General features: G+C 38.5%; 1 protein-coding gene across 1 annotated transcript in view; it reads right to left on the reverse strand.

Annotated features, from left to right (window-relative positions):
* The window catches only part of LOC134804760 (glypican-6), a 59820-nt gene that overhangs the window by 14570 nt on the left and 23774 nt on the right, over positions 1–21476 (reverse strand). Inside the window, exons 2-5 of the mRNA XM_063777978.1 lie at positions 9580–9732; positions 3778–3901; positions 3152–3262; positions 1885–2041 (exon numbers count right to left, since the gene is read on the reverse strand). Of these exons, the coding sequence (XP_063634048.1) occupies positions 1885–2041; positions 3152–3262; positions 3778–3901; positions 9580–9732 (545 nt within the window). The remainder of the gene's footprint in view (positions 1–1884; positions 2042–3151; positions 3263–3777; positions 3902–9579; positions 9733–21476) is intronic.

Consider the following 21476-nt stretch of genomic DNA (forward strand, 5'->3'; position numbering starts at 1 on the left):
CGGATGGGCTTCTATTAGAGGCTAGGCTTAGGCTTAGGCTTAGGCAGTGGAGCAGCCATGGGCCGCGGGAATAGAAACAATGAAACAATTGGAGCGCAGGACGCGCGGTGCGCGGCGCCATGACACACGCGGGGAGCAACGCTCGCCAAACGAGCGCTGAAACTGTGACTCACGGCCGGGCTGATGTCAGCTCGCAGAGGTCATCTTAACGTCTTCGATATCGATTTGCTTAAATTACGCATTTAAATGTTGAGCCGGTTGTTATAAAATATTTTATTTTATGCATTAAGAATGAATAATTAAGTTTGGCACAGGTTACGATAAAATATGCCGCTAAAGGTGCACAATAACTAAATGTCCAACATTAGTATTCTATGTTGAGAACTTCGCTTAGCATACCAAATGAATCACGCTAATCTTTATACAGCTGGGTAAGCCAGAAGGTTGCGTCATCTCCTGCTACCGGTATTGGAACTAAGTTTTATTTGTATTTCTATAAGCAATAGTTACTATTTAACCTATTTCAGGCATAATTTACCGTATGAAACAGTATGTGGACTTGTCTTAGGGACATATCGTGTCTATTAAATTCTGACTCTCTACCTACTCGTATCTACAGACATTGTCTGTAGACAAATATTTAGTAAATATGTACAGTCACCTGCAATAATATGTTACTCTTCGAAGGCCGCAAAAATATGTGACACGCTCTTATGGCTCTACAAATAAGATCGTGTCACATATTTTTGCGGCCTTCATTGTGTAATATATAATATTATTGCAGGTGACTGTACAGTGGCGTTCAAAAGTGCATGGATAGATGTCGACCGTAATGCCTTAATATTACGGTTGAAACATGTCCATGCACTTCTGAACGCCAGTGTACCTATATAAGTTATAGTTTTAATAGGTATAGTAAATATAATTAATTAATTATAGATCGAAAATGTACGTGATAAACAAAAAATAATCTGATGGCGATGCAAGATGAAAATATAACAAAAGTCGAAAAATGTAAGTACATACTCGTACATAGGTACAATAAGTTGGTAGGTCGCGCGGTGGCGCCGGCGGCGGCGGCGGCGGCGCGCGTCTATTAATAACGACAATCAGTTCGCGCACACACTCCCGACCAGAGGAGCCACACAGCGCAACTTTATGAAACATCATCTAGATATTCGCTCTTTGCATTATTAATACTCATATAATAGAAACAGACTAAAACCCACTATTTTAGTGCCTAATTAATATGTTAATAACATGTTAAATAGGCATTAAAATAGTATATTTTAGTAAACTTAGTTAAAACAGGATTAAAAGTATCTAGGCGTCGTGATTTTAGCGTGTATTCTTTCAATTTTATTATTCTGCAGGTATGGGATAACATTTATCTCTAATCAATACACATTACATACACACACAGGTGCTGGTGTACTTCGCTAAACTGACAGTACCTAATTGTAAATAGCATGTATAATTAAATCAGGCCGTTCCGCTGTAATCATCAGACAACAAATGTTTTAGATTTTAGATGATTTGATTCGGTCAAGTTAATGTATGGGGAAGACACACAAATTATAGCCAGCATTCAATTAATGTAGTATTATACCTTTGGATGTGGAGCATTAAACACACTAGTGCCCCATCCCCTCCCCCTGACGCGACCCCCCCTTATAGCATGAAATATGTTCCGGTTGACAGTTTTTTTTTACTTTTGGGGAAAATATACAATATAGGAAAAAAGTGTAAATGAAAGAAATAATCCCTATCAAATATCACTATTAAAAAGTAAGCATATAATGTATTTTGGTTGTGGTACAACCTACCAGTACCGTGGTCGGTGTAGTTAGATAGGTTATAGTGCGGTGTCGGTGGAGTGGTTACCTGCATCATGTTGCGCACGACGTCGGCGCCGGCGCGCAGCGCCTTGTGGAAGGTGCGCGTGGCCACGAAGGCGCGCCGCAGCTGGACCGACAGCTTGTGCGGCACGTCCTCGAACGGCTGGATATCGCGCATGTGCTCGTTCACGCATTTCAAGTACCTGCAGTTTACAAATTCGATTCCTATATATACAAGTAGCTGCTAACTATGACTTTACTGAAGCGGGAGAGCCATGGACATGGACACTCTCGTGTACTGGCAACTGCAGAAAAGAAATAAGCCTGCTGTGTTTATATAGTACTTACATAGGTCACTAGATAACTATTGTGACTAGACAAATATGAAACAATGAGGTGGCCTATCACAATTACTTTTTTACTATATTTCCATATGCAATGATCGGCCGGAAAAAAATACTTTCTTTTTATATCTACTTACTTATTAAAAAATCTAATCTTTTTATGAAATGAAAATATTGTAAAAAATATTCGTAAATCGTCTTTAGCCCACGCCAATGTTTTAAAATTTTAAATCAATTTTTAGTAAGTAAATATAAAAAGAAAGCAAATGTTTTCCTGCCAAACATTGTCAAGTTAATCTAGTTTTAAAAAGTATATGTGATAGGCCACCTCTAGCTTTGTTTCATATTTGTCTATTGCAAAACTTGTCTAGTGACCATGTATTGCATACATCACCATTTGACTAACAGCACAGTGGTATTTTTTATCCGGTGAAAATTAATGGTAAGTCCTTCAGATTTCATTATTAAAACAGGTACCTACTTTTGATAATGATATCTAGCACTTTAGTTTGTTGAGAGAAGGTATAGAGTAGTCGCTCTAGTATGTATGTACATGTGGTGCATCTACAGTGTTACATGGACACCGAGGGTAACGGCAAACAAATGGACTCATTGTGGTTAATTACTCATTTGTCACGTAAAAATATTGGTTTCATTATTGAGAAACAGATTAATAAATGACTGGATTTTTAACACAACACAGTAAATCCAGGAAACCAGAAATTGTGTCACATGATATTTTTATAGTTACTGCTGTCATTCAACTCCACCTAGTTCTAAATACGAGTTGCTTACCTTTCTCTTAAGCGTCCAGTAGAAAATAAGAAATGCCCCAAAGAGCATTAGGTATGACATTGTGCGAAAGTTATGAAATTTAAGCCCAGATAGATGTTCTATGCACAGAAAATAAATAGCCGAATGGAGCATTCTATGTGGTTATGTTATGTGTATCAAGTAGACTGCACTTACTTTTCATCGAAACTGTATTGAGCATTGAGCACGCTGAACATCTTCTGGTAAAGTATGCCAAAGAAATGATCCATCATGTGCTCGAAGTTGGTGTCGCCGAGAGTGTAGTACCTGACCAATACACATGTTTATCATCACATCACTTGTCACATAATGACATAATTACACATATGTTTTGTATGTACATTATTACTACTACATACAGACTCTATGTAAAAAAATTTAAAAATAAAATACATAATTCATAATTCGTATATTTGCATAAGATAGTGTTCATAACTGTAAATTATAATATTTAAGGTGGATCTGCTTCAGCCGAATTTCATACAACTTTCTTGACACATTTTCTCCATTAAACCTATAGGTATGTTTTCTACGCTTGAATCCCTGATAATTGGGTACTATGAAACTATTAAGTGATGCTTATAGTTTAGGTGAAAACTTAACATGGCGACCGCAAATGACAAGCACTAAATTTTAATTTTTTTAAACTATAACCCATATCACATCAACACTGGTTACCTGTGTAAATAGTTTCATCTTCATTCAATAGGGGGTAGGGAGTCCCTAAATTTGAAATGGTAATAATAAAATAGAAGCATAAGAAGGTGGTATACGTTAGTTACCGTTCGAGCTGCTCGAAGAGTTGCTCGAAGACGTACGAGTGCTGCTCGTAGATCATGCCGTAGGTGCGCTTGAACATGGCGTGGAAGCCCTCGCGCGAGATCTGCAGCAGCTTGCGGAAGAAGTCTGCAGCAACAACACAACGATAACCATCCACCTTCCTCTCATTCTGTTTATTTTATATTTAGTCATGCGTCCATCAATACTCCTGTAGATAAACTATAATGTTATGACTAACTGACTGGTTCTAATGAATTATATACATAAACCAACGTCGGTTCTGATCACATCTCACAACACAGAGAAGGATCGGTATGAAAATGAATAGGTACGGCCGATCGTAGATATTATTATGATATTGTCGCCTGTCGCCTAATACATTATAATACGGTTACATTAACCTAAAAAAGGGTCAACCCTGGTAATCTCAGTAATGCGTTCTAAAAAGTCACAGGAAATCTCGTGTCTGAGTCAGGACTTATTCAAATATATTCGGGTTATACACATTTTATAGTGTGGTTAACTCGTTACCCCCTTATTCATAAAACTTTACGGGCCTGATTAAGTTAAATTATGTTTTATCCCTTTCTTACAAATACATAATTCAAAATAACAGATAAAGACAAAACGATTATTAGCTAATTGAGGCTTGTAGGCCTTGTAGCGCGTTTATGAATAAGGGGGTTAGCGTCTTTCCTGTATACATAGCACAGTTAAGGAATCCTAAAGCTAATTTTTACGCTCGTCACAGGCTCCACATTACAGGCGGGATACATTTTTTCAGTACTTGAGACTAAACTAAGAAAAACGGGATATATTAGTTATGTACCAGAGTCGTTAACTTTTATAACATTGTCCACAGAAGTAAAGTCTAAAATGTGTTTGACCCATTCGAGAGTTAGTATATTTGAATGATTTTATATCGTTATTAAATGTATTATTCACCGAGATTCACGCTTCACCTTGCATTAAAGTCAATACGGGTAAGTGTGGCTGGCTTTCACATTGGTATATCCGTATATCACACTTACCCGTATTACCTACCTTACCTTACAGTATTTAAGTATGTATGGCTAAGCGCCGCGACCTGAGCGTTATTAATAAGTGTGGCTGGCCTTCACATTGGAGCCTGTATCCGTATGCCACACTTACCCGTATTTCCTTACGCTAAGTAAGTACAGTATTTAGCTAGGTAGGGCTAAGCGCCACGACCTGCGCGTTATTCGCCCTCTATCTTAAAAATGATCACCGTAATGAAAAAATGTTTACAATGAAACTTGTCGAAAATTTTATTATCCTACAGTTTTATGTAGTGTTTTCTTAAAGTATTTCAATGAATAATAGTATACCACATTGAAGCTGTCTACACTATATAGCCTATCTAATATTTAATAGCTAGGCTACATAGTGTAGACAACATAGAATATAAATTCTATGTTGATAAAGCTTTAATACATTGATATACATAAGTATCCTTGATCATTATCCTCGACTATAAGTATATATGTCGCAGTCAAAAGTGTGAACTGGTCAAAAGAACTTTTAACCGACAAAAACAGGCAAAACTGCTTTTGACTGAGCATGTTGGTCAAAAGTAGTTTTACCTGAAAATCATTGGTTAATAGTAATTGTGACTGTTACTATCAGTCAAAAGTACTCGCAGAAATAGGTAGGTTAGGGTTATTTTTTTTTGCTACGCCCTAAAAACGAAACTGTTCCCAGAGATAGGTAGGTTAGGGTTTTTTTTTTTTTGCTACGCCCTAAAAACGAAACTGCTGCCAGAAATAGGTATGATTTTCAGGTAAAACTACTTTTGACCAACATGCTCAGTCAAAAGCAGTTTTGCCTGTTTTTGTCGGTTAAAAGTTCTTTTGACCAGTTCACACTTTTGACTGCAACATATACACCCTCGCCAGCCGGTTCGTGACATACATTGGCTCAGATAAAACGGGTGGTTTTATTATCTTATTGATTATAGAAAAAAGGCATATATTTCCAAGATTCGTTTGATAAGTAGGACAGAGGCAGTTTCCCGTTGAGAGTCGTCGTTGGGTAATTGCGCCGCGCCGCGGTGAACGGGACCGCCGGCGCCGGCTCTCCAAACATGGCTCGGCGCTCGCAACACTTCTCTCAACGCTCGCGCTGCCGTGCCGTGCCGCCTTGCACATTACGTTACGACATTCCTATATCACAAACTTGCACCGCCCCTGTTTACCACCACTTACATCAACTACTACGCGTTATCATATAAATCTATCACTTACTAGATTACTGTACTGATAACATATTCGTACTGGTTAAGTACGTTCAACACTAAGTGTCGGTTCAACCCTCTCATCATACATATTTGCATCACACGGGTAGATATATTCAACCTTTAATATCATCGTATCTACATAATTATTTATTATGCTTACAGTTAGAGTCAACCAATAGCCACTGAAAGTATTATATTTTGCCATACTAATAATTGTTCCATAAATAGTACATTATTGTCGAGGCTCGGAAGTAGCTACTTGCAGGCTGAGGATTCGTTTTAAACGGACGACCTTGGGAGTCCGTTTAATTGAATCCGAAGCCAGCAAGTAGCCTTCCAGCCGAGTCATATATAGTGCTTTTCTCAAAAATGGTGCAAGAAATATAAATATCATAGAAATATTTTACAAAAGCAACGTTCTTACGTATATATTTTCACAGAAAAAAGTAGGAACAATTGAAAAAGTTTGCTTTGCCGCCTTTTTATATTTAAATTTTAAAATAGAAGTGTATTTTTCTGCCGAAAATACGCCAACCTATTTGAGACAGCTAAATAGTCGCGATACCAACATTATAATAATAAGTACTTATCATCTGTTTGGCTGTTTAATGGGCCTGTGCCTTCATTTGATATGGCCATTTAAACTTTTAAAAAGTTTGGAACTCGACAAATAATGGAATTTGTATGCAACATTGCAGTCCCAAAATCGAGACTGCAATGTTTTTAACTTTTTAATTTTTGACTGACCATAAACTCCGCACTTCGCGACCTATTTCTTAAAGTGCAAAGTCGACTTTGCCGTCCATTTTTGAGAAATAGTACGTTATTGTCGAGGCTCGGAAGTAGCTACTTGCAGGCTGAGGATTCGTATTAAACGGACGACCTTGGGAGTCCGTTTAATTGAATCCGAAGCCAGCAAGTAGCCTTCCAGCCGAGTCATATATAGTGCTTTTCTCAAAAATGGTGCGAGAACTATACATATTTTAGAAATATTTTACAGAAGCAACGTTCTTACGTATATATTTTCACAGAAAAAAGTAGAAACAATTGAAAAAATTGGCTTTGCCGCCTTTTTATTTTTTTAATAAAAAAATAGAAGTGTATTTTACTGCCGAAAATACGCCAACCTATTTGAGACAGCTAAATAGTCGCGGTACTAATCATCTGTTTGGCTGTTTAATGGGCCTGTGCCTTCATTTGATATGGCCATTTCAACTTTTAATAAGTTTGGAACTCGACAAATAATGGAATTTGTATGCAACATTGCAGTCCCAAAATCGAGACTGCAATGTTTTTAACTTTTTAATTTTTGACTGACCATAAACTACGCGCTTCGCGACCTATTTTTTAGACGTCAAAGTCGACTTTGCCGTCCATTTTTGGGAAAAAACTCTTTATATGCTTACAACTTAACGAGAACTTTTCTTTCTCTTTTGATGAATCTCTTTTCATAATTATAATTTCCATAGTGAAGGCACATTGCTAAGATTATTAAATTAAATACTTCAGTCCGTCAAAGTATATACTTTAACGTATTAGGTACCTACGTTGATTTAAATGCAGTCCTGGCGATAAGTCGACGCTGCATTGCACGCTAAAAATACCCGGCTAGCTAATCGTCGTGGTTGCCAAAGGCAAACGAGTCGAACGCTCACGCTCAGCTCAGGCGGAGATTCCTAACAACAAACAACAACTACATATATGTGTAATCGGAGAGCGCACGTGCGCTGGTTCACCAGAGCGCCCCCGCTTGGTTGTAAGCAATTGGAATAACACCCGGATCGACATCCAACACAGTGTCAGTGTCAGCCTGACACGGCAATACATTACATATCAGCATATCACTATAGTGGCTGGTTGTGTCTTGGTATTTCATGTAATGTATGCTAGTGTCCAGTACAGAGTAGAATTGACGCAGCCATCATATTCTCGCTTGATTATATTATTTTATTCTATTTTAGTTTTGGACACTTGGTGACCTTATACATCTCTAAGTTTTCTCTAATTTAAATTTGATTATACACACCTGTATTTATAATGATTCTGACACTTAGAGATCTTTTCATTTTTAAGTCAATTTAAGCTAATAATTATGTGGATTTATGCCGTCTTTAATGTAATATACAAGCACAAAATCTTGTTTCCCACAGCTATATGTTTTAATATAGCCCGACAGCCTAAACATGTCATGCTCGCTTTAAAGCCTTTGCTTCCGGCGTCGTAGATCGGGTCGCCAGTTTCCCGAATGAAAGTTTAGGGAGGCGACGGCTGAGATAAGCGCCATACCTACTCGTGAACGGGTGCTGTTTGTGGAGACCGGTCTGTTTAAGCTAACACGGGCTATTATATTTAGTAACTTTAATGAGTGTAATTACAGTGAGACACTTCATTCGGTTCTTGTTTGTTTCTTTTCTCTTAATGAATATTTGAATTATACAGGATTTTGACTCTTGGAGACCCTATATACATCTCTAAGAATAATTTGATAAACTATATATTCTGTTAGCTCTGGGGGCATTCCACGAGACTGTCGCTTAAATAACGCAATTCTTCTAATACTTCTGGAAATGCTGAGTAAGCGATATTGGGTCAGGTAATATTTCATGACTTGGCTAACAAATTGACAGTATATTCTCGAGATTCACGTATTTTATTGAGGTAGCTGCCATACAAGGCAAAAGCGTTATGTAAGCGACAGTCTCGTGGAATGCCCCTCTGACACATTTACACCTCTAAATCATTTCAGATTATTATTATTACACGACTGCCCAAAAAAAAGAGTATTGTTTTCAGCATTCATGTTTTTTACAGGATCTGTTTGTGTTTTTTTAACCGCCTTCAAAAAAAAAGGAGGTTCTCAGTTTGACCCGTATGTTTGTATGTATGTATGTATGTATGTATGTATGTATGTTTGTCCGTGATTATCTCGCGTTTGGCTATATCGATTTTGATGCGGTTTTCAGCAAAGTGTTTGTTATATTCTTTAAATAAAATACTTTATTATGAATTGATATTTGCAGTTGTATTTTATAATTTTTGTTGTTTTTTTTTCTTGTATGTAAATTCCATGTTGACGTGTAAAAGTGCCATTGTGGCCTATTTGCTGAATAAATGTTTGAGTTTGAGTGAGCTTGATGGTTCCGGCGTCACTTTTTTGGGTTGCTGGTCAACAGTTGAATAAATTATTATTAGTTTACGTATCATCATCCTCCCAGCGATTTCCCGGCATTTTGCAGCGGCTTACTTGAGGAGCCTGGGGCGGGCCACCTAATGCCAAGAATTGCTACTTTTTACGAAAGATACCGCCTTCCCCAGAGGAGAAAATAAATATCTTTAGTTACATTGAGGACTATTGGTTACATCCAATTCAGCCGACCAATCAAATACCGTAATGAAACTCGCGTGCGAGTTCTCGCACGATGTAAATAGGCCTTTGGAGGAAAGTCGCACGAGTTACCACTAGGCTACCAAAACTTCCCAATTATTAGTCTAGGTATACACATATTATATGTTAGGATATTGTAACGTGTGGTAGGTATGTAGTTACCGTCGAACCGCTTGGCCCTGTTGCCTAGTACGTCCGCCAGCTTGCCGAGCTCGCTGCGCAGCGCGTCCTCGAGCTGCCGGCGCGCCTGCTGTGTGAGCGGCGCGCGGGCCGCCGCGCCGCAGCACCCCTGCATCCCGCATAACCCGTCCGCATCTGGAATTGTATTTTACTTTTATATTCATGTTATGAAACTACCTAACTTAAGAAGAAAAATAAATACAGAAAATAATGAAGCGAAATTGTGTTTTGTTAAATCAAACTCATTTATACTCAAAATACTAAATTTTAAAGAACTCACGTGAGATTAGGGGAGGAGGGAGGTATTTGAGACAAATCTCAGAATATCTCACCAGGGGCAGAAAGGGATGGGGGGTCCTCAAAAACCCTCACTCAATTAATGGCGCCCTAAGTCGATACCATAAATAATAAAATAAATATTGCTTGCTTAAGAACGTACCTTCCGCTACAAATTGAGGAAAGGTAGGTTTATGTTTCAAGAGGGAACCATTAAGTCTACTAAACACTGAATGAGGCGAGTGTGAAAGAGAAGGCCAAAAGATGTTGTAATGGCTCTCCGTAATTACATAGACCACCCGCGAGATACCACTCGCATCAACCATTATAATACTTTTTGTGGAGAAAATAATAATCAACACAATGAAGTCATCAACCGACTCCCCGGAGCAACTCGGGTTTAATCGATTGAATTTAATAGCACAAGAAATAGTTTAGTGTGTCTGGTATAGGTACTATACGAGACACTACACCGATACCGCATTATGAAGCGCTTAGAAAGAGCTTGAGGTACACCAATTTATACTACCGCAGACCATAATTGTCCCTAGAATATATTTTTTTAATATTTTAATTTAGTTGTCGTAAAGTAGACTGAAAATTTAGAGTTAGACCAAGAAGTTTAGAATAATTTCATAGAAGTTTGACGTTTAAAATAACACTTGCACTGCGTGTGCTATCAAAATCGTTGCAGACTTTTCTTGTTGCATTATGTGCAATTATTTGTTATTTATTACAACTATTTCTAAGAACAATTTAAAGACCGTATCGTTAATTATAGAGACAACTTTAGTTAGCCGTTTTTTTTGGTATTATATTTTTATTTCAAAATTACACATGTGTTTAATTAGTGCTTTAATAAGGCACATATTTCGTCATGGGACCTCGACGTAAAGCATATGGTTTGGACAAAATTTACCCAATCCTCTCGAGTAACAATTACGACTGCTGACAAATACTACAAGAAAATTTGCGGTTTGCGAACAAGACAATATCACACAAAAAACAATCGTACTATGTAAACAGCAATTACACATGATTCGTATAGCGAAACATCTGGACATAGTCTAAGCATATCTTTTCGTTAAAAAAAAAAGTTTAGGATCTGTGAATGGTGGCCTTTTAGAGAATATGGCATGCTACTTACGACAACTATGACTTTGACATCTAATATACTCGTAACTATCATGGAGCGTTTCTATCGACCCGCTCTAGCGATGGATCAACGCCATGAATGTCCGTTAGGCTTTGGTTTTAAGCTTATTCTTCTAGCTGTCTCCGTCATTACGCTTGCATCAGAAATTGAAGGGATTCCAAAACGTGGGGTGAAAAATCGTTTTTATGTAAAAATACAAATTCACCACATTTATTCCGCAGCTGCTCAATTGAACAGTCATGAAGAGGACACTTAGATAACATGTTTTGGCAGCATATTAACCTGTTGTTACTATAAATCGTACCAAAGAGTCGGTGAAATAGTCTCAAATTCAGCTCGATAGGCTTGTCCGGACTGTATTTGCTATACGGTATTAAAAGCATCATAAAGTCCCTAAAATAAAAAAAATGTCAAACCTTAAATCAGATATAGCTTAAAAATACCCTCAGATCAAACTCTTTAGAACATAATAATACAAAATAATACACATGCCAACAGTTAGACTAGGTTTAATCTGTCCCTATACTTAACAATACGGTATTTACCTTGTATTAAAATATTGGAATGAGTGGTTCTGATGGCACAACGCGCTCTGTTTTGAGTATAGCGAGGTGCGCCATCGCCACTTCCGCGAAAGGAAGAGTCGTCGATCTGTAACCACGCTACTTGTACGATTACTTTCCGTCACGGGCGATTCCGTTTTCCGGCATGCGGTGCCGCACCGCACAGTGCGCGTACTGTCTCATTTGTGCCCACTATATGCGTTGGCATATTCGACAGAGATTCTGTCTCTCTCTCTTTCTCTGGTTGGCAATTTTTGTCTTTGTTAATATTACGAAAGCTAAACTTATGTCTTTACTCTTTATATTGTGAAACTTACTAGATGACCCGCCGAACTTCGTTTCACCTATATCTATCATTTTTTTTTGGAGTCTTAGTTTTTTAGGGTTCCGTACCTCAAAAGGAAAAAACGGAACCCTTATAGGATGTATGAATGAATGAATGATCGTTTATTTGCATTAAACAAGCGTGTATATACATAGATGTTCAATATGTCATTTCAGGACGATTCTTGTTTTGCCATGACTGGCATACAAATATTACTACAATCACCTCGGATCAATCGTGTGTCTGGCTGTCCGTCTGTCACAGCCTATTTTCTCCGAAACTACTGAACCAATTAAGTTGAAATTTGGTACACATATGTCCCGACCCGAAGACAGACATGTAACGTAAATAAATTTAAGCATAGGGAGCACTTTTGGGGGGGTAACTAAATGAGATAATTAAAAAACAAAGTTTTGCAAACTATATCGTGTTATATATCAAATGAAAGAACTCATTGTGAGAATCTCAAATATATATTTTTATAATTTTAAGATAAATAGTTTAGAAGTAATTTAAGGAAATAGGCAAAAAATGACCATCCCCCCTATATCTCCGAAACTACTAGGTCAAAAATACACAAAATAGAAATTGAAAAAAAATGCACCTATAGATCACAGGAAAACTATAAGAAATGTACAGTCAAGCGTGAGTCGGACTTAATTATTTAGTTTTTGATCCGATCTTTACGGTTTTTTTAAGAATACGTTGTTAAATATTGTGTAATGTACGGAACCCTTGGAACGCGAGCCCGACTCGCACTTGGCCGCTTTTCTTTCATAAGAACCTTCTCCTGACAATAAAAAACACAACAAAAAAACGATTAGCGAAATTGGTCCACCCGTTCACGCGTGATGCCGTGACCAAGATTAATTATTATTTTTTTCTACCAAAATAATGTTAAGTACTTACCTACTTAATATCATTATAATCAGGCTAAAACCTAATGAGGGTTTTTAGTAAACAAATCTTTATTGATATGTACATATAAGCTTTTATCGCCGACTGTACTTTTCTTTCAACAGTCATCAACAAAAACAACGCAAATGGTGCTATTTCATTGATTGACAGATTTTCTAAATATAACCACCTTCAGTCCTTCTTCATCAAGTCAGCTCGTGTCCTCATAATATTGAATTGTCACCGATATTTTACAAGAATGTGAAACTTCGAAAGTGATCGAAAAATGGTCTGATTATTTTGAAGACAATTAAATACAAACGAACAATGAAACTTAATTAAATAAAAGCGTGTAAAAAGGAGTTAAAGGACTGTAATTGTATTCTGATTTCTCTTTTCTGAAAACACATACCTAAACATGACAACATTGACAACTGCGCTGGAAGATTTCTCACAAGATGGTGTGAGGTAGAGCATAAAGGGCCACGTCTCGACTCGACACGACGACCCAGGTTGGAACACGCTTACAGAACCGGGTCACGTACAGTTTGCCGTACAGCGCCGCTAGGCTCACACCTTAGAGCATTTCGTAACTGGAGACGTCATGGCTGTCATTTTCTGTACAAAACAGTCTGCCGATTTTTGCGGGGGAGGGGGCGTCAAATGTATTGCTATTTCTACATGATTTCTACGTAATGTACAAATAGCCATATCAGTCCATACAAAATTTTGCACAATTGTGCAAGGTTTTCGGCAGACGGGTAAGCTTTTAAAGGCGACTCCAGTTATTTAATGCTCTAAGGCTCACACACAACACGCCTACGCAAGTAGGTAGGGGGTAACTCATTCATTTACTGATTCCTTTTCGGTACCTAGTCTATAAAATGGTACTCTATAAAGGATTCTATGATCTATGGAATTATCGACTTGACTTTTGTCGACTATGAGTTGGTTGCAGCAAACCGTATGTCCTCGTTAAAACGTTCGCTAAATTTTGTTGTTACTATGAGGTACGGGAAGTTTCATAGTTCACTGCAGTTTGCCTTTGATAAGTCCGTCAATTGTGGTTGGTGCTACTGGCCCTAAATATCGAATCTTTAATTTGAGACCATCTGGCGTGAGCCTAAGCAAGATAAGAGATAATTAAAATGAGCTACATCGAGGGACGGGGCACGGGAGACGCGGCGCGTGGCATCTGGGTGAAGTGCCCACTAGGCGAAGCATTGTGTTCACACCTTACAGATATACCTACTATGCGCGATAAAATATACTATATGCTCAGAGATAAGTCAAATTTTCGAGTGTATGTATACATATGTAAGTATAATATATATGCTCAGAGATGAAACAAATTTTCGAGCGTATGTATATGTATCCTACCCATCGGCGTCATTTTCGTACGTGTATAATTATCGACAAATTAATTAGCATACCTACTTAATTTGTTCTAAACATTAAATAACATATTGTGCAGTAAGGGAGGTATGGACAAAATGGTTAGCGAGAGTCAAAGGAACACGATGCACCTCCTGTGTTAAGGCGGGATTCCACCAGTGTGCGGCAAGCATTTTCAGTACAAAATGCTTGTGCCTTAACACACAAAGTTATTCATCACACTTGCGAAGAAAAAAACATTAAGTCACATGAGAGCCCTTGCTGCCTTGCGTACCATCGCGGGTAAAATCGCGCGTATCCGCACTAGTTAGCATTACTGCCGGACTAGCACATGATTGGCGCGACAGTATCTCGCCCGTGAGATAGACTGGCTAGTCCTGGTAAACCTGCTTAAAATACCACCCTTTATGAGCAAGTGCAATAAAAAAGATTTTCGCCCTTATTCGTAGACACGCTACAAGCTTCAATTAGCTAATAATCGTTTGTCTTTATCTGTCATTTTGACTTATGTATTTGTAAGAAAGAAAGGGATAAAACATAATTTAACTAGATAAATCGAGACCCGTAACGTTTTATGAATTAGGGGGTTTAATGGTAGCTATTGGGAATTATTATTCCCATTTTTTACCAGTGGTAACCACTAGAAAAAAAACGCCGAATGTGCAGTACGGTTACCATCAGTTTGTCACTGACATAAACGCCGTCGAGAACGTAATTTACTTTCTATACATCTCGCTCGCACTCATATATTAGTGCAAACGGGACGTATAGAAAGTAAATTACGTTCTCGACGGCGTTAATGTCAGTGACAAACTGATGGTAACCGTACAGAACTCACTAACAGGTGAAAAAGTAGCATTTTTTGTGAAAAAACTGTTTGAATACCTACAAGTGGTGAGGAAGTGTAAATTGTTCATGCTCGGTTTACGATTTACGAGTCAACTGCATTCTTAAGTAAACTATCCTTCCATTAAAGCGATTCGCCTTTTTTATGATGCATAATCCGTATAGAATTAAAAAAAATCGGCCAACAGCATGTCGGGCCATGCCCAGTGACTAGTGTAGGGTTCCGTAGTTACGATTCTGTCAGAATAGGCTAAACGGGGGCTATAAGTATCATGTACATTACAAATTATAAGCATAAGGCAGTACCTTCGCGGCGCTTTGTACGCCTTTTTACTAAGAGAAGACTTTTTAAACTCGAAAACGGCTAGACTTATCATCATGTTCGCTATAGTTTTATATTAAGAATGTTTTCTTATTTTTTGTATCCATGGTTCAAAAGTTAGAGGGGGGGGGGGGACATTTTTTTCTTTAGGAACGATTATTTCCTATTATATTTTGTATGGGAGGTTCGAACCCCGGCTCGTACCAATGAGTTTTTCTGAACTTATGTACGAAATATCATTTGATATTTACCACTAGCTAGCTTTTCGGTGAAGGAAAACATCGTGAGGAAACCTGCATATGTACATCTGCGAAGAAATTCAGCACCAGAAGTAGTGTAAAAATTATTATTAGATTATTTTAAGTTGTAGAAGGCACATAGGGTATATACTACAGAGTAGATTTTTTATTTAGGCCAGTGAGGGTAGCTACTAGATCCCGTTCAGCTACGTGGAAATGGTCTTAGAAGATATTATTAGTATTATTACCGTAAACTTGCTCAACATGGCCTGGCTTAGAAAACGGTAGGTAATGAATGACGCTTGGCATTGGCATCACAAGTTTTGGAAAAAGTGTAGAGTTAGCCTCACCACCCGAAATTATTACAAAAGTTATTCATATCTGTGAGCATGATCGCATGCCCGAGCTGTTGGATAGTATCCATCGTCGGTTAACATTTTGTTTACGTTACAGGGCCACGAAACTGTTTCTTTTTTCCTACTAATATTACATGTGTGAAAGTTTGTACTTATACCGTAACTGCGGGCTACATTAGCCCTGAGGAAAAAGTTTGTCCCAAATAATAAAAATTTTAAGTAACTTATTGCCACGTCGGAGCGTCTGAGTCAGTTGCCAAATTTCTAGCTGAAAATGATAGCTGCAGGGGTTGTAAACACGTAATTGAGTACTTTTTGGTCAATCTAGCAGTTTGTAATGTTACATGATCTCTATGGACCTGTTGTATTTATCAGTTTGGTTTTGGTACAGTACAGCCCAGTTCTCCCGCTCTGCTCGCTAGCAGACGTGGATTTCACACTCGCATTACAGTGTACTCGTAGTAATAACATTACGCTATATTTAGCTGCAGCCGACGTGATCTAGCAGTGTGTAAGTAAATAAAGGTGCACACCGCCGCGGTCAATATCCCACCGCAAATAGAAGGCTGTCTTCGGTTCAACGGTGTCCGGGAAATACACAATAGCACTGCGTTCATAGTTGCACACAAATTGAAATAGCATTCATGTACAATGGTCAATGGTAAAATTAGTAAACTTGTATGATGTATCGTACGTACAGTTTCAATCATCAGAATGATTTTGGTTAAACCTTAACATGGTTAGTTCGGCCAACTGTGTAAATTGAAGGGTCTGTACGCACTTGTTCCAACACAATCAAGTGTAGCATTCATAGGACAAAGTGTTCGCCTAGGAATTTGTTTTCTCGGGAATTGGTAATTTGCATGTTGAATGTGACCAGCCGGAATCTCCGGTCCAGGTCATTAATTGTCCCATATTAAAACCTGTCCCTGTCAATATTAAAAGACATCAGATCCTTAAAAAGTCCCTTTCATAGTCAACGCCAGGCGTTTTTAAGCAGAATTGTATACATTTCTAAGTTAAAGTCTTTCCCTGATTTTTTTTGTTCGGAATGTGGAGCAGATATATTGAACTAGCAAGAGCAAAGGTTTTCATTTCAGCTTGGTCAAAAATACGTTTGTATGTCCGGCTGTACGGATGTTCTCCTCTACATACAGGTAGCATTTTGCAACAAACTCGTGAAATTTGATGAGCCGGTTCGATAATTGTACCTAATGTACCTATATTTAGCCATCGGTGTGCGCGAGATATACAATTACTAGTTTTATTATTATTTGTATAAGAATTTGGGTAAATGCCTGTTTATTGATGATGATATAACTGATGACTATTGGTGCTTCTCCAAAATTACATTGAGATGACATCTTTTAGGGACTACCGTAAAATGGGGTGAGTAGGGATTACGAGGACAGTTGGGTTATGAATGGGGTGAGTAGGGATGACAGAGGGGTGAGTTGGTTTTTACAGGCTACTGCTACGTAAATTATATAAATATTCTAATAACAAATCAAGTTATTATAAGTTCATAATCAAGTGTCTATCCAACAATTTTCAAAACTCACTTTCGTAGGAAATTCATCCTCACCCCTACTACGGGGTGAGCCGGGATTTCCTAATATTTCGTCTTTATCTTTAAAGTTATAAAATGGAACTACACAAAATCATAAAATAACTAAAATTCAGATGACCGGAACGGAACATTTAGGCCCCATTCGGACGGGAGATTTTTCAACGCGCGTTAAAAAAGCGTTTGAATGACACAAATGGATAACCATGTATGTATTCACACGACAGCGGTGGCGTTTTTTATCAAGCGTTGTTGGATTTTCGACTTTAAGCCTTGGTCGTTAAATCGAATTTAGCGCTTTTTTAACGCGCGTTGAAAAAGCTGCCGTTCGAGTGGGGGCTTAATATGTATAAAAATCAGTTTGCCACATGTAAAAATAAAGTTATATTACACTACAATTTTTGTCCTCACGGTTTTACTGTTAAATCAAAAATGGCCGAGTTATTCAAGAAAAACCGTTTTTTTGGAAAAAAAACATTTTCCGAATATACGCAGGAGCCTGACTCAGTCTACTTTTTGAATTTACACTCCCAGTGACCCCCCCCCACCGCCACCCCCACCCCCACCCCCACCCCCCCCCGAGGGACCTACGAAAAAAAATCCAAGAACTAATTATTCACGGGTTAAAATCTATAATGACATTAATGACTGAACTACTATGCGAAAACTCAAAACGGCTTATCCGATCTTGTTCAAAATAGTTTTCATTAAAAACGTTTCATGGAAAATTAAGCTTTACTTTCATGATTTTCTGACACACGGTTCAAAACAAAAGTTAGAGGGCGGACACAATGGTTTGGACTTTTGGTTAAATTATTTCTGAAAATGTTGACTATCTATTCAAGACCCCTATTCAACGGCACCCCACACCATAGAATTAAAGCGAAAATAAAATCCCATTTTATTTTACGTGTGTAAAAATTTTATTCTAGTAAGTACTTATTGAAAAAAGGGCACCAAATTTTAGGTTTCTTGTACTGTAGATCCCTGAGCTAAGCTGCGGAGTTTGCGGACTGAAGGACCGACAGACGGACAAACATGCATGGTGTAATTATAAAAGGGGCTTATTGAACCTTAAAAAACCACAACTTTACCTACCTATTTATGTCGACTTTTAACAATCGCATTTACCACCAACATCAAAATAATATGAACCAAGTAAGTAGAGTCAGCATATTAAGTATATTGTTATAATGTTCCTATTATATTCATATGAACAGCAGGCAGGTAAAACCACTACTATAATCAGTAAGAATAAGAATAGTATAAAACCGGGCAAGTGCGAGTCGGACTCGCGCACGAAGGGTTCCGTACCATAATGCAAAAAAAAAAAACGAAAAAAAAGCAAAAAAAAAACGGTCACCCATCCAAGTACTGACCACTCCCGACGTTGCTTAACTTTGGTCAAAAATCACGTTTGTTGTATGGGAGCCCCATTTAAATCTTTATTTTATTCTGTTTTTAGTATTTGTTGTTATAGCGGCAACAGAAATACATCATCTGTGAAAATTTCAACTGTCTAGCTATCACGGTTCGTGAGATACAGCCTGGTGACAGACGGACGGACGGACGGACGGACAGCGAAGTCTTAGTAATAGGGTCCCGTTTTACCCTTTGGGTACGGAACCCTAAAAACGGCGAAACGCTTTTTTATTACAAATGAATTCGAACGACACGGACAAACCTGTATCAACATGTTTTGTCCAGATAATCCCTCGGCACACGATCACTGACAATTTTTTTTACAGGTAATAGTAGAAGAGCCGGCCGCAAATTTTCTAACCGACTTGATACCACGATGAAATGCACAATGGTTTCCCATAAAAGTGATGCTAAGACCGAATTCGATAGTCTGCCACGGCGGAACTTGCCGAAAGTACGAAAAAGAAGGCCACTTCCGGTGCGAAAAAAGGGGGCTGATTTAACCCATCTGATACCGAAATAATAGTTATGGCAGCAGTTAGAAATTTACACGTAGACACAGAAAAGCGAAGTCTGCCAGTATTTTTTTGCCGGAAGTGCTTGGCAGACGCTCTCAAAGGTGGCCACCAGGACCCCTAATTTAACCCATCTGATACCACCATGAAACCAATTCCAGTCGGTAGGTATGAACCCTCATGTCAGGAATATATAGGTCTGCCAAGGCTTTTCCTGCCGAAACACCTTGGCAGACGAGATTATGTGAGCAAGGTAACCATCGGTTACCCTACACTAACCTATCTGATACCACCATGAAACCAATTCCAGTCGGTAGGTATGAACCCCCATTTTAGGAATATATAAGTCTGCCAAGGCTTTTCCTGCCGAAACACCTTGGCAGACGAGATTATAAGCAAGATGACCATCGGTTACCGTACACTAACCCATCTGATACCACCATGAAACCAATTCCAGTCGGTAGGTATGAACGCTCATTTCAAGAATATATAAGTCTGCCAAGGCCTTTCCTGAACTGATGTACACCTTGCTAACATAATCTCGCCTGCCTAGGTGTTTCGGCAGGAAAAGCCCTGATAGACTTATATATTCCTGAAATGAGGGTTCATACCTACCGACTGGAATTGGTTTCATCGTGGTATCAGATGGGTTAGTGTACGGTAACCGATGGTCATCTTGCTTATAATCTTGTCTGCCAAGGTGTTTCGGCAGGAAAAACCTTGGCAGACTTATATATTCCTAAAATGGGGGTTCATACCTACCGAGTGGAATTGGTTTCATGGTGGTATCAGATGGGTTAGTGTAGGGTAACCGATGGTTACCTTGCTCACATAATCTCGTCTGCCAAGGTGTTTCGGCAGGAAAAGCCTTGGCAGACTTATATATTCCTGACATGAGGGTTCACACCTACCGACTGGAATTGGTTTCATGGTGGTATCAGATGGGTTAAATTAGGGGTCCTGGTGGCCACCTTTGAGCGTCTGCCAAGCACTTCCGGCAAAAAAATATACTGGCAGACTTCGCTTTTCTGTGTCTACATGTAAATTTCTAACTGCTGCCATAACTATTATTTCGGTATCAGATGGGTTAAATCAGCCCCCTTTTTTAGTACCGGAAGTGGCCTTCTTTTTCGTACTTTCGGCAAGTTCCGCCGTGGCAGACTATCGAATTCGGACTTAGCATCACTTTTATGGGAAACCATTGTGCATTTCATCGTGGTATCAAGTCGGTTAAAAATTTTGCGGCCGGCTCTTCTACTATAATATATACATATCTATCTATACTCTTATAAATAAACTAATCGTCTCAAAACTTGTATTTGCATAAGTGTTGAGTACTTTTCCCTGAGATTAATAGCACCTACATATACATACATTTTTAGAGGTCAGAGACTAGTCCGTCTGGGGCAGTGTCAACGGTGAACGTTAACCTTACCTATTAATAAAAACAACAAGGTACTTATAGGATTATCGCCATAAGACCCCATCAAACTTAAAAAAATAGTCCATATATAGCCATGACATGGTTTTAAGTCCAAAGTGCAAAATTAGTATCAACGTTGCGATCTTTTTCCTGACGCCCTGACTTACGTACTTACGAGGGCTGCCTTTTAAGTTCTGTCGTTTGCAAACCTCCCGCGATTTTATAAAAAAAAAAACTAGTATCATCGTAAAATATTTGAATTTAGAACTCGAAAACAAAAGAATGACTCGAGATCGGCCGAATCGTTTCAGAACAGCGTCGGTTCAAAGTTGACAAGTCAGTTGTGAAAATGGAAATTACGAAGGAAAATTTACGTGCGATCATTTTTTACAACTTCAAAAGAGGTTTAACGCGTCTTCAGTGCTTTGAAGAGTTGACTACTGTTTTTAATAATGAAGCACCATGCCTCCGCACTGTGGAACGTTGGTATTTAGAATTTCAACGTGGTTGCTCTAGTTTTAGTGATAGGCATCGTGAAGGTCGACCAAAAACAGCCGTGACTCAGGAGAACATTGAT

Source organism: Cydia splendana, chromosome Z (genome assembly GCF_910591565.1).
Source record: "Cydia splendana chromosome Z, ilCydSple1.2, whole genome shotgun sequence".
Taxonomy (NCBI): Eukaryota; Metazoa; Arthropoda; class Insecta; order Lepidoptera; family Tortricidae; genus Cydia; species Cydia splendana.